Below are 12,421 nucleotides of genomic sequence, written 5' to 3' on the forward strand. Positions count from 1 at the left end.
ACCCTAAGCAGGGAGGCCAGCCATGATGAACCATCACTGTCCTCAACCCCTTCCCCTCCCCTCAACAGACACCTCGTGAGGTAGGTGGGGCTGAGAGCATTCTGAGAGAACTGTGACTGCCCCAAGGTCGCCAAGCTGGCTTCATGTGGAGGAATGGGAAACCAACCAGATTAGAGTCCGCCGCTGTTAACCGCTACCCCCATGCTGGGCTGTGGCTCAGTGGAAAAGCCTCTGTTTGGCATGCAGAGGCTCCCCAGTTCAATCCCCAGCATCTTCAGGTAAAAAGGACCAGGCAGTAGGTGATGTGAAAGACCTCTGCCTGAGACCCTGGGGAGCAGCTGTCAGTCTGAATAGACAGTACTGGCTTTGATGGACTAATGGGCTGACTCAGTATATGCAACCATGCCTGTGACCCATTGTCTTCTTGGGCTGCCACAAACTAACTAATAACCAGTGAAGGGAAGCATGTAAAGATGCAGTTGACGTCCAGAAATGGCCACTGGGAGGAGGAGAAGGATAGGTGAGCTTCTGGGACAGGAGGTTGTATCTGCCTGGAAGATGTGAAGCACCTTGAGGTCCTTCTGGAATGCTTTGGCATCTTCAAATGCATCATGCGCAGCCAGAGAAAAGTTGGCATCCCCCGAGGTCACCACATCAAAGACACATGACTGGAAATAGACATCTTCTGTGGGCAGCTTCCCTTTGCATAAAAGGCGGGCCTTCTCGATGGCCAGGTCCACACCACTGTGGCAGCATGTGCTTCGAGAGATGCGCTGGTTGAGCGGGCATCCTCCCACGCAGAGCTGCAGGTCTTGCTCTTCTGTAAAGGAGAAGGCCACTTCCTCGGCCACCCGAATTGAGAAGGAGAGCTGCTTCCCTGCCTGGCGTACGGCAATGGTGGTGCCAATGTATGCTGCTCGGATCTCCACATGGCCCCCGGGCGAGCGTTCGTGGATGGCCAAGCTACTTCCTCCAGGCCTCTCACCACCGTTCATCGAACCGTCCACAAAAGCTGCAGGCAGGTTGTCTATTTCCGCCTGGTACACTTTCTGATCGATGCACTCCTTCACGTCTTTAAATATGATGGTAAGCTGAAATGAAAAATGGGCGAAAAGCTCAAAGAACAGCCAGTGTAGCTTGTAGGGCCTCCTGGAAGCACCCACACATGAACCTGCCTTCTACTGAATCAGGCCTTTGATTAGGGTTGCCAGCCTCCAGGTACTATCTGGCGATCTCCTGCTATTACAACTGATCTCCAGCCGATAGAGATCAGTTCATCTGGAGAAAATGGCCGCTTTGGCAACTGGACCCTATGGCATTGAAGTCCCTCCCCAAACCCTGCCCTCCTCAGGCTTTACAAAAAAAAAACCAACCCTGCCAGTGGCGAAGAGGGACCTGCTACCTTTGGTCCATCAAGGTCAGCATCATCTACTCAGACTGGCAGGGTCTCTCCAGGGTCTCAGGCAGAGGTCTTTCACATCATCTACTGACTGGTCCTTTCAACTGGAGATGCTGGGGGTTGAACCTGGTACCTTCTGCATGCAAAACAGGTAATCTAACACTGAGCCATGGCCCGCCCCAAAATTCAACTGAACACATGAAGCTGCCTCATACTGAATCAGACCGTTGCTCCGTCAAGGTCAGTATCATCTACTCAGACTGGCAGGGGCTCTCCAGGGTCTCAAGCAGAGGTCTTTCACATGACCTACTGCCTGGTCCTTTCAACTGGAGATGTCAAGGATTGAACCTGGGACCTTCTGCATATCAAAGGAGTGGCTCCTTCCCTGATTAACTGCACCAGAGGTTTGAGTTTGCAGATTCACACACTGCCTAGAAAGGGGAATTTTAAGTCCCTCTGTTCTCATTCTGTATTTCTGAAGAAGGGCAGAGCCTGTTTTATGCCTGCAGAAGCTGGGAAGATGCACAAGGTTACCTGTGTCTTTCGTAATTTCCCTGGAAAGAGGAAGAGCTACCTTGCACAAGCCCACCCACTCTTGCTTTCTCAGAGGGTTGCTGTCAAGATGGATTGATGTAATAAAGATGGATTGATGGACTGTATCAGTAAGGGAAGCCAAGGCTTTCCATTTGCAAAGCCTGAACAAGGCTGCTAAGGATAAAATATTTTGGAGGTCACAAATGGATAGGGTCATCATAAATGAGAAGGGCACCTAACACACAGCTGTCAAGTGGACTCACACCACAGGCCTCCTGGAAGCTGAGCATGCAGCCCCAGTGTTTACAGTGTCGTATGTGTGGAGAAAAACACCCACAAGCTTCCTTGGGTTCATGTTAAGGTTGCCAGTCTCCAGGTGGTGGCTGGAGACCTCCTGCTATTACAACTGACCTCCAGGCAACAGAAATCAGTGCACCTGGAGAAAATGGCCACTTAGGAAGGTAGACTCTATGGCATTATGAGGTCCCTCCCCAAACCCTGCCCTCCTCAGGCTCCATCCCCCAAATCTTGAGGTATTTCCCAACTTGGAGCTGGCAACCATAGTTCAAGCAGGGACAGCATTTGGACCAAGTAGGGTCACCAGTCTCCAGGTGGGGCCTAGAGGTCTCCTGGCAAGGAAGTCCAGGGTGACTCTTCAGAGCCAGGAAGTGGCAAACCACCTTTGTTCATCTTGTGCCTTGAAACTCCTACAGGGTTGCCATAAGTTGGCTGTGACTTGATGGCACTTTCCACCACCTGCCATGACCTGGATGACCCAGGCTAGCCTGATCTTGTCATATCTCAGAAGCTTAGCCGGGTCAGCCCTGGTTAGTGCTTGGATGGGAGACCACCAAGGAAGTCCAGGGTTGCTACGCAGAGGCAGCCAATCGCAAACCACCTCTGTTTGTCTCTTGCCTTGAAAACTTGACAGCACTTTCATTGCATTGGGGAGGGGCTGTGGCTCGGTGGTAGAGGTTCAATCCCCAGCATCTCCAGTTAAAGGGACTAGGCAAGTAGGTGAGGGGAAAGACCTCCTGCCTGAGACCCTGGAAAGCCGCTGCCGGTCTGAGTAGACAATACTGACTTTGATGGACCAAGGGTCTGATTCAGTAGAAGGCAGCTTCATTTGTTCATTTAATTTTCCTGGGGAGAGGGGCTGTGGCTCAGTGGTAGAGCATCTGCTTAGCATTCAGAAGGTCCCAGGTTCAATCCCCGGCATCTCTAGTTAAAGGGACTAGGCAAGCAGGTGATGTGAAAGACCTCTGCCTGAGACCTTGGAGAGCCGCTCCGGTCTGAGTAGACAACACTGACTTGGATGGACAAAGGGTCTGAGTCAGTAGAAGGCAGCTTCATGTGTTCCAGATGTTTATTGCTGCTGCACCTGAAGGAAAACTTTGCTGGAGGAATTTTAGAAGCTAGAAGTCTTTACCTTGCCGATAGTTGTGGCATTTGACCCTTTTGCTATGAGATGACTCGTGGCCTGCACAAACAGATAGTGGTTGTCAAGGAGTGGCCAGGAACCCTCCACTCGGCAGGTGTGGAACTCATTGCGGAAGGTCCGGACATGGGGGTCTCCAAAAATGGCACAGTGCTGGTACGCAGGGGGCTGGCCGTGCTTGTGGGCATAACTCTTCTCGTAGTCACAGATATCCAGAGATCCAAAGCTCTGCTTGTTGGGTTCCGGGGCAGGGGGCCACGGAGGGGAAGTCGGACCCTCCCTGGAACAGTTGTTCTGGATCATGAGGTCCTCAATACCGTAGACAGCCGAGTGATAGGCAAGGTTGCCCCGGCAGGTGCGGGCCGTCCGGCGGGTGCATCGGGAGTAGGAGCGCAAAGCGGTGCAGTAGGCGTCGTTCTTGCTGGGGCTGTGCACGTCTTGCGTAGCAGCCAGGTACTCGGAGTTGCAGCGTGAGATCTTGCAGTGTGTGTTAACTGAGCAATGAAAAACATACAGGGTCACATATGGAGACATAGGGAGTCAGGAGTGACACCATAACATCCTTCACTCAGTTCCCCCCTCTATATATACATGCCCTGACCTGGAAGGCCTAGGATTAGCCCAATCACATCAGAGAGCCAGTGTGGTGTAGTGGTTAAGAGCGGTGGACTCTAGTCTGGAGAACCGGGTTTGATTCCCAGTTCCTCCACATGAGCAGTGGAGGCTAATCCGGTGAACTGGATATGTTTCCCCGCTTCTACACATGAAGCCAGCTGGGTGACCTTGGGCAAGTTACAGTTCTATTAAGAGCTCTCTCGGCCCCACCTACCTCTCAGGGTATCTGTTGTGGGGAGGGGAAGGGAAGGTGATTATAAGCCGGTTTGAGTCTCCCTTCAGTGGTAGAGAAAGTAGGCATATAAAAACCAACTCTTCTTCTTCAGATCTCAGATGCTAAACAGGGTTGGCCCTGGTCAGTACTTGGATGGGAGACCACCAAGGAAGTCCAGGGTTGCTATGCAGAGGCAGGCAATGGCAAACCACCTCTGAACGTCCCTTGCCTTGAAGACCCCATGGGAGTGGCCATACGTTGGCTGCAACTTGATGATAAACAGTTATTACGCCCCGACCTGGATGGCCCAGGCTAGTCTGATCTCGTCACATCTCAGAAGCTAAGCAGGGTCGGCCCTGGTCAATACTTGGATGGGAGACCACCAAGGAAGTCCAGGGTCGCTATGCAGAGGTAGGCAATGGCAAACCACCTCTGAATGTCTCATGCCCTGAACTGGATAGCCCAGGCTAGCCTGATCTCATCAGAGTTCAGAAGCTAAGCAGGGTCGGCCCTGGTTAGTATTTGGGTGGGAGACCACAGAGGAAGTCCAGGGTTGCTATGCAGAGGCAGGCAATGGCAAACCACCTCTGGACATTTCTTGCCTTGCAAACCCACTGTGGTCAGCAAAAGTTGGCTGCACTTTCCACCACCAGATATATGTATATCTCCAAAGGCTCCACAACTGACTGGCAGTCCCTAGAATGAATCTGGCCATCACGTTCCCCCAAACTGCCAACCTCTTTAGAGCCCTAAAGCAGCCAGTCTTACGTAACTTTCCTTTTTGTTCCTTCTCACACTCTCAGATGAGAAGGAGAGGCCCGGCTCCCCGTCCCTTGGATGCAAGACAGGGGGGAGGCACTGGTGAACTTCCTGCATTGTGCAAGGGGTTGGACTAGATGACCATGGTGGGTCCTTCCAACTCTATGATTCCATGATTGTACGGTTGGGGGGCACAAAGAAGGCCATTTCTATCACGGCTCCCTCCCTCTGGAATTTCTCTACAAAAGGAGTTCTATCAAGGCTCTTCTTTTCTTCCAGGCAAACCATATCCCTTTATTAAAACAAAACAAAAACCTCCTGGAAATTAAATTACAGGCACTGAGAACATCTGCTCTACTGTATTTAGCATTGTTCTTAGAGAATTTTTGTAACTTTGTGTTGTCAGACACTTTGAGGTCTTACTTTTTGGGGGAAAGTTACTGAGTTCACGCATGTAGACAAAAGAAGGATTTGGGTGAGCACCCTGAGTGGAAACAAGGCTTGTCGACCTCCAGGTGACCTCTCAGAAGTCCAAATGATTTCTAGGCTATAGCGATCCGTTCCCCTAGAGCAAAATGGATTCTTGGGAGGGTAGATGCTAGGGCGTGATACCACGATGAATCTCCTCCCCTGCCCAAACTCCAGGCTCCACCCTCAAATCTCCAGGAATTTCCCCACCCGGAGTTGGCAACCCTAGTGGAAACACAGCTGGGCAGCAGCAGATCTTAGAACAGAAGTTGGTTGGTGAGGGCTTGGCCTTCCACATAGGGTTGCCAACCTCCAGGTGGGGGCTGGAGATCTCCCAGAATTACAGCTGATCTCCGGACAACAGAGTTCAGTTGCCCTGAAGGAAATGACTGCTTTGGAGGGTGGACTCTGTGGAAGAAGAAGAAGCAGAAGAAGCAGAAGAAGCAGAAGAAGCAGAAGAAGAAGAAGAAGAAGAAGAAGAAGAAGAAGAAGAGTTACCGCACTTGTATTCCCAGCGATGTATTAAGAGTTTGAAAATGTTATAAAAAATACTGTTCACACTTTGTTTGGCCCCTTTAGCTGTGAAGACGTCTCCCAACCATTTATAAGCCGTGGTATCCAAAAACCCTTTTAAAGCGATGTTTTTTACAACATTTTCAAACTCTTAATACATTGCTGGGAATACAAAGTGCGGTAACCCCCAAGAAGAAGTTTGTATATGGTTTGTATATGCTGACTTTCTCTACTACTTAAGGAAGAATCAACCTGGCTTACAATCACCTTCCCTTCCCCTCCCCACAACAGGCACCCTAGGAGGGAGGTGGGGCTGAGAGAGTGCAACCCAGCTGGGTTTGTGAGGAGGAGTGGGGAAACAAATCCAGTTCACCAGGTTAGCCTCCACCGCTCATGTGGAGGAGTGGAGAATCATCCCTGGTTCTCCAGAGTCCATTGCTCCAAACCAGCTCTCTTAACCATGACACCATGCTGAAGAAGAAGAGTTGGTTTTTATACTCCACTTTTCTCTACCTCTAAGGAGTCTCAAAGCAGCTTACAATCTCTTTCCCTTCTTCTCCCCACAACAGACACCTTATGAGGTCAGTGGGGCTGAGAGAGCTCGGAGAGAACTGTGACTAGCCCAAGGTCACCCAGCAGGCTTCATGTGGAGGAGTGGGGAAACCAACCCAACTCACCAGATTAGAGTCTGGCACTCTTAACCATGCTGGCTAGCTGCCAACCAGCCCCCCTCCCTAGCCGTTTTTCTTCTTGCCCACCAAGCTGGAAGTGGCCCCAGGAAGTGACAGGAAAGCAGAGTCCTTTACCGTGTCTCCAGAACAAGAGGGAAAAGAGCATTTGTGTGAGGATACAGGTGTTGACTGATAGGCGTGGCTTCTTGAACTGGCCTGGTATCCCCATTGTGACCCATTCAGAGTGCGCGAAGACTGGACCCCAAAGCTCTCCACTTCGTTTTTAGTTTTACTGGTTCTCTGGAATTCAAGGACAGAAAGAGCTTTGAGTAAATAAACCAACGAGCTTCCCTGGCTTAAAAGACTGGGCGTCCATTAATGCCTCTCGCTACTTTCCACGCAGCCCAGATTTCAGAATATTGTTGCCATCCCCAGGACTCTTTTTCTCATTGCAGAAATTATCAAATGTCTCACTCCCACTCTGAAATTTGCTGTGGGCAAAGGTATAATCGTACATCTGCAGAAGAATCATAGAATCATAGAGTTGGAAGGGACCACCAGGGTCATCTAGTCCAACCCCCTGCACAATGCAGGAAATTCACAACTACCTGTGCTTCTTACTTCCCTTGAAAGCCCCTTGCTGGGGTTGCCATAAGTCGGCTGTAATTTGACAGCACTCTTTTCACACACACACACACACACACACACACATGTTGTACTTAGAAATTTGGGACCTGGAGATTTCCCAGAATTTCGCTTCATCTCTAGACTACAGAGATCAGTTCCCTTGGAGAATAGGGATTCTTTGGAGGGTGGGTTCCATGGCGTTATACCCTGCTGAGGTCCCTCCCATACCCAAACCACAGGCTCCACCCCTTCCAAATCTCTAGGAATTTCCCAACCTGGAGTTGGAAGCCCTATTAAAAATAGCTCCTTTTAGAAGTGTGACTTCAGGCTCCGGGGATCTCCCCCCATCATGACTCTGTGCTCACCGGAAATGGTTGGAAGCGCCTTTGGTCAAGACGCAGATATTTCTCATTCAGAGGCCAGCCCAGATTACAGGACTCTTCCTTTTAGAGTCTTCTCCCCATGGCTCGAGACATGTTTCCAAACGTGTTCCAACATTCATCTTTGGGTTGTCCTTTTTCCTGTGTCAAGTTCCAGCTGAGATGTAACCCCCTCTTTCTCCACAAAGACAGGTGGAAAGATTGTTGGTTTCAGGATGGCAAGCTCCTCTTGACCCTACAACAAATCCCCTAAAGAGGTTTCAGCACCAGAGGGTCCTTGCTCACAATATGGACAGAGCGCCGAATTCCAGATGTCTTCTGCTGCATCCCCGCATGTCCTCCTTTTCCCCAAATCAGATTGATGACATGCTCAGAAAGAGAGAGCCCCACATCTGCCTACAGCCACGCATGAGCCTCCCATTCCAGCGTCCGCAGTCCGCCACCGATTTTTCAGTGACCTTCTGAAGCCCTGCGTGTCCCAGTCCCAGTTGACCACTTCGCATGTTTGTGTGCTGATGGCAGGGGAGGGTTTCACCAAAGTAGGTAAACAAGGGCACAAACTTTGGCCCTGTTTTAGTTCTTACAACAGAAGCTAATGATCAACCAATTCATCCCTGGGAAAGACACCCCTCACGCAAGGCGGCTCGGAGCTGAGCCCCTTTTCAAAGAATGTGCCCCAAAATGAAGGATGTTGTGGCTGGGAAGGCATCTCAGTGGGACCCACAAGTAGGGTTGCCAACCTCCAGATAGTGCCAGAATTATAACTGATCTCCAGACTACAGAGATTGGTTCCCCTAGAGAAAATGGCTGCTCTGGCGGGTGGGCTCTTTACCCAGCTGAGTAGGGTTGCCAGGTCCCCCTTCGCCACCAGAGGGAGGTTTTTGGGGCAGAGCCTGAGGAGAGCGGGGTTTGGGGAGAGGAGGGACTTCAATGCCATAGAGTCCAATTGCCCAAGCCTCAATTTTCTCCAGGTGAACTGACCTCTATCGGCTGGAGATCAGTTGTAATAGCAGGAGATCATAGAATCATGGAGTTGCCCTCCCTCTCATCATCTGCCTAAGGTCACAGAATCAGCATTGCTGACAGATGGCCATCTAGCCTCTTCTTAAAAACCTCCAGGGAAGAAGAGCTTACCACCTCCCGAGAAAGCCTGTTACACTGAGGAACTGCTCTGTTAGAAAACGCTAATGTCTAGATCTTCCTAATGTCTAGCTCTCCAGCTAGTACCTGGAGGTTGGCAGCCCTGCCTCTAAGGTCCTTTCCCTCCCCAATTTTTGCCCTCCCCAGGCTCTGCCCTCCCCAAATCTCCAGGAATTTCCCACACTGGAGTTGGCTACCCTACCCAAAACCATTCTGGAAACAGCCAGGAGGGCCTCTCCCTATGATTTTAATTCCTGGACCAGCACATAAGGGAGAGGACAACCCTTCAGATACAGCTTAACATCTTAATGGTTTTCTGCCTTAGTCTTCTTCTGGGCATGGCGTAGGGGTCATTGGGGAAGTGGGTGGGGAGGTAGTTGTGAATTTCCTGCATTGTGCATGGGGGCATCTCTGGAGGTCCCTTCCAACTCTATGATTCTTCTTCATTATTGTAACCTCAGTGTCGGTTTTCTGAATTCGGTGTTTCATTTTTGTAACATTCAGTGTAACATTTTTTCCTTCCTCTTATTTTTCTGTTTTGCTTTTTTCTCTGAACAGATTTGTATTTTAATATTTTCACAGTATCACAGTGATGTTTCTGATTGCTTATTGTAGCCACCAGGAGAACCCATTTTCTGGCTGAACGGCAGAAGAGAAATGTTTTCAGTCAATCCATAAAGATGGTCAAGGGCTAGAACAGAGAGACAAGGCACGCAGCTTCTCCCTCCCAGTCACCACCGGCCACTGCAGCAGGACTGAATACCCTCTTTTTATTCCTTGAATTCACAGTGTATAACAAAGATGACACATGGGGTGCCCGCTCCAGGTTGGGAAACGCCTGGAGATTTGGGGATGGAGACTGGGGAGGACAGGGACCTCTCTGGGGTACGATGCCATAGAGTCATAAGAACATCAGAAAAGCCCTGCTGGATCAGACCAAGGCCCATCAAGTCCAGCAGTCTGTTCACACAGTGGCCAACCAGGGGCCTCCAGGAAGTCCACAAGCAAGATGACTGCAGCAGCATTGTCCTGCCTGAGTTCCACAGCACCTAAGATAATAGGCCTGCTCCTCTGATCCTGGAGAGAATAGGTATGCATCATTCATGACTAGTATCCATTTTGACTAGTAGCCATATGGATAACCCTCTCCTCCATAAACATGTCCACTCTCCTTTTAAAGCCTTTCAAATTGGCAGCCATCACCACATCCTAGGGCAGGGAGTTCCATAATTTGACTATTCATCCACCCACCAAAGCATCTGTTTTCTCCAGGGTAACTAGAAGAAGAAGAAGAGCTGGATTTTATATACCAACTTTCTCTACCACTGAAGGTAGAATCAAACTGGCTTACAATCACCTTCCCTTCCCCGCCCCACAACAGACACCCTGTGAGGTAGGTGGGGCTGAGAGAGTGTGACTAGCCCAAGGTCACCCAGCTGGCTTCGTGTGTAGGAACGGGGAAACCAACCTGGTTCACCAGATTAGCCTCTTCCGCTCTTGTGGAGGAGTGGGGAATCAAACCCGGTTCTCCAGATCAGAGTCCACCGGTCCAAATCACCGCTCTTAACCACTACACCCCGCTGGGAACTAATCTCTGTAGTCTTGAGATAAGCTGCAATTCCAGGGAATCCTCAGGTCCCACCTGGAGGCTGGCTGGCATCCCTCACTGACATATGAGGGATGGGTGGTGGTGGAAAGGATTGTGAAACTGTGCCTGCTCAGCCAGGGAGGAGTAGCTTGAGTTCCTCTCCCACTCTGGATCTAGTCCAGGCCCAAGGTCAGTCCCGCAAGCTGCCTTGTGTTTTTATATCTCTGCTGTGTGCTCTTCTGCTGCCGTTTCTTTTGGCTGCAATTAAGTGAGCAGCTGGCTGACCAAGCGCCGGCTGCATCCATGCAGAAGCACAAGGGCAGAGATGCTGTCTCACCTTTATCTTCTGACTGGGAGCCCCTCTATGGCCAGAGTAGCTGGCTGCCCACAGTGGTTGGCCAGTGTGCGGGACAGGATGCTGGACTACATGGATGGACCCCTGGACTGACCCAGCAGGGCTCTTCTGATGTTCTTAGGAAGGCCTCGGCCTCTATGCCTGTTTTTGGCCCTCCAGAGGAACTGGTTGGCCACTGTGTGAGGCAGAATGCTGGTCTAGACGGGACACTGGTCTGTAGGGTTGCCAGGTCCCTCTTTGCCACCGGCGGGAGGTTTTTGGGGCAGAGCCTGAGAAGGGCGGGGTTTGAGGAGTGGAGGGACCCCAATGCCAGTGAGTCCAATTGGCAAAGCAGCCATTTTCTCCAGGTGAACTGATCTCTACCGGCTCAGTTGTAATAGCAGGAGATCTTCTGCCGCTACCTGGAGGTTGGCAACCCTACTGGTCTGATCCAGCAAGGCTCTTCTGGTGTTCTTATGAAGGCCTCGGCCTCTATGCCCTGCTGCTGGACCTCCAGAGGAATTGGCCGGCCACTGTGTGAGAGAGGATGCTGGACTAGATGGACCCTCTCTGGTCTGATCCAACAGGGCTCTTCTGATATCCCTATGAAGGCCTTGGCCTCTATTAGCTGTTTCTTTGGCCCTCCAGAGGAACTGGTTGGCCCCTGTGTGAGATGGGAAGCTGGACTAGATGGACCGCTGGTCTGATCCAAAGGTGCATAGAGGCCAAGGCCTTCCTCTGATGTTGCCTCCTGTCCCTGGTATGTGGAGGTTGGCTGCCTCTGAACATGGAGTCATTATATAGTCATTATGGAACGTGGAGTTATTATGTAGTCATTATGGCTAATCGCCAAGGATAGACTTCTTCTCCATGAATCTGTCTAATCCACCTTTAAGGCTTTTATTTTATCCTGCTCTTACTGCACTGTTTTCCACTTTGCAACCCCATTTTCTGCATTTCTTTAAGACATCATGTTTGATTCTTTTTGGCACCATCATTAATTTTTTTAAAAATCCTAGTCCTATTGCATTGCTTATTAGATCTCCCCTGCTATCTGATTGCCTTGTTTTACACTGCGTAGTCCCCCTTGAGTCTCAGTGAGAAAAACAGACTCTAAATAAAGTAAATAAATGTTACAAATAGGTTACAAATTCTAACGTATATTTGGCATCTTCCTAGCTTTTAAAAATGTGCAGGACAGATGATTACAGAATAAACTGAGGCAACAACAGGCCTCCGGAGAGGCAGGCAAAGGAACTGCTGGACTGGACAGGGGACTGGTGGAAGGGAGTATGTGGTACCTGGCTAGGGTTGTCAGCTCTGGGTTCAGAAATAACTGGAGATTTTGGAGGTAAAGCCTGAGAAGAGTGAGATTTGGGGAAGAGAGGGACCTCAGTGGGGTGGTATAATGTCATAAAGTCCACCATCCAAAGCGGCCAACTCTCCAAGTGAACTGATCTTTGTCACCTGGAGATAGGGTTGCCAACCTCCAGGTAATAGCTGGAGAGCTCCTGTTATTACAACTGATCTCCAGCCAATAAAGATCGATTCACCTGGAGAAAATGGCCACTTCGGCAATTGGACTCCATGGCATTGAAGTCCCTCCTCTCCCCAAACCCTGCCCTCCTCAGGCCCTGCCCCAAAAAACCTCCCACCGGTGGCGAAGAGGGACCTGATAACCCTACCTGGAGATCAGTAGTAATTCCAGGAGATCTCCAGGAGATCTCCAGCAACCCTAGTT

General features: G+C 50.4%; 1 protein-coding gene across 1 annotated transcript; it reads right to left on the reverse strand.

Annotated features, from left to right (window-relative positions):
- Positions 1-443: 443 nt before the first annotated feature.
- Positions 444-6,840, reverse strand: LOC130478846 (hemojuvelin-like). Its single transcript, XM_056851089.1, has 3 exons — positions 6,747-6,840; positions 3,363-3,865; positions 444-1,091 (listed from the first exon to the last, which is right to left on the reverse strand). Exons 1-3 carry the CDS (start codon positions 6,838-6,840, stop codon positions 444-446), a joined length of 1,245 nt encoding a protein of 414 aa, XP_056707067.1.
- Positions 6,841-12,421: the final 5,581 nt, after the last annotated feature.

This window comes from Euleptes europaea, chromosome 6 (assembly GCF_029931775.1).
Source record: "Euleptes europaea isolate rEulEur1 chromosome 6, rEulEur1.hap1, whole genome shotgun sequence".
Taxonomy (NCBI): domain Eukaryota; kingdom Metazoa; phylum Chordata; class Lepidosauria; order Squamata; family Sphaerodactylidae; genus Euleptes; species Euleptes europaea.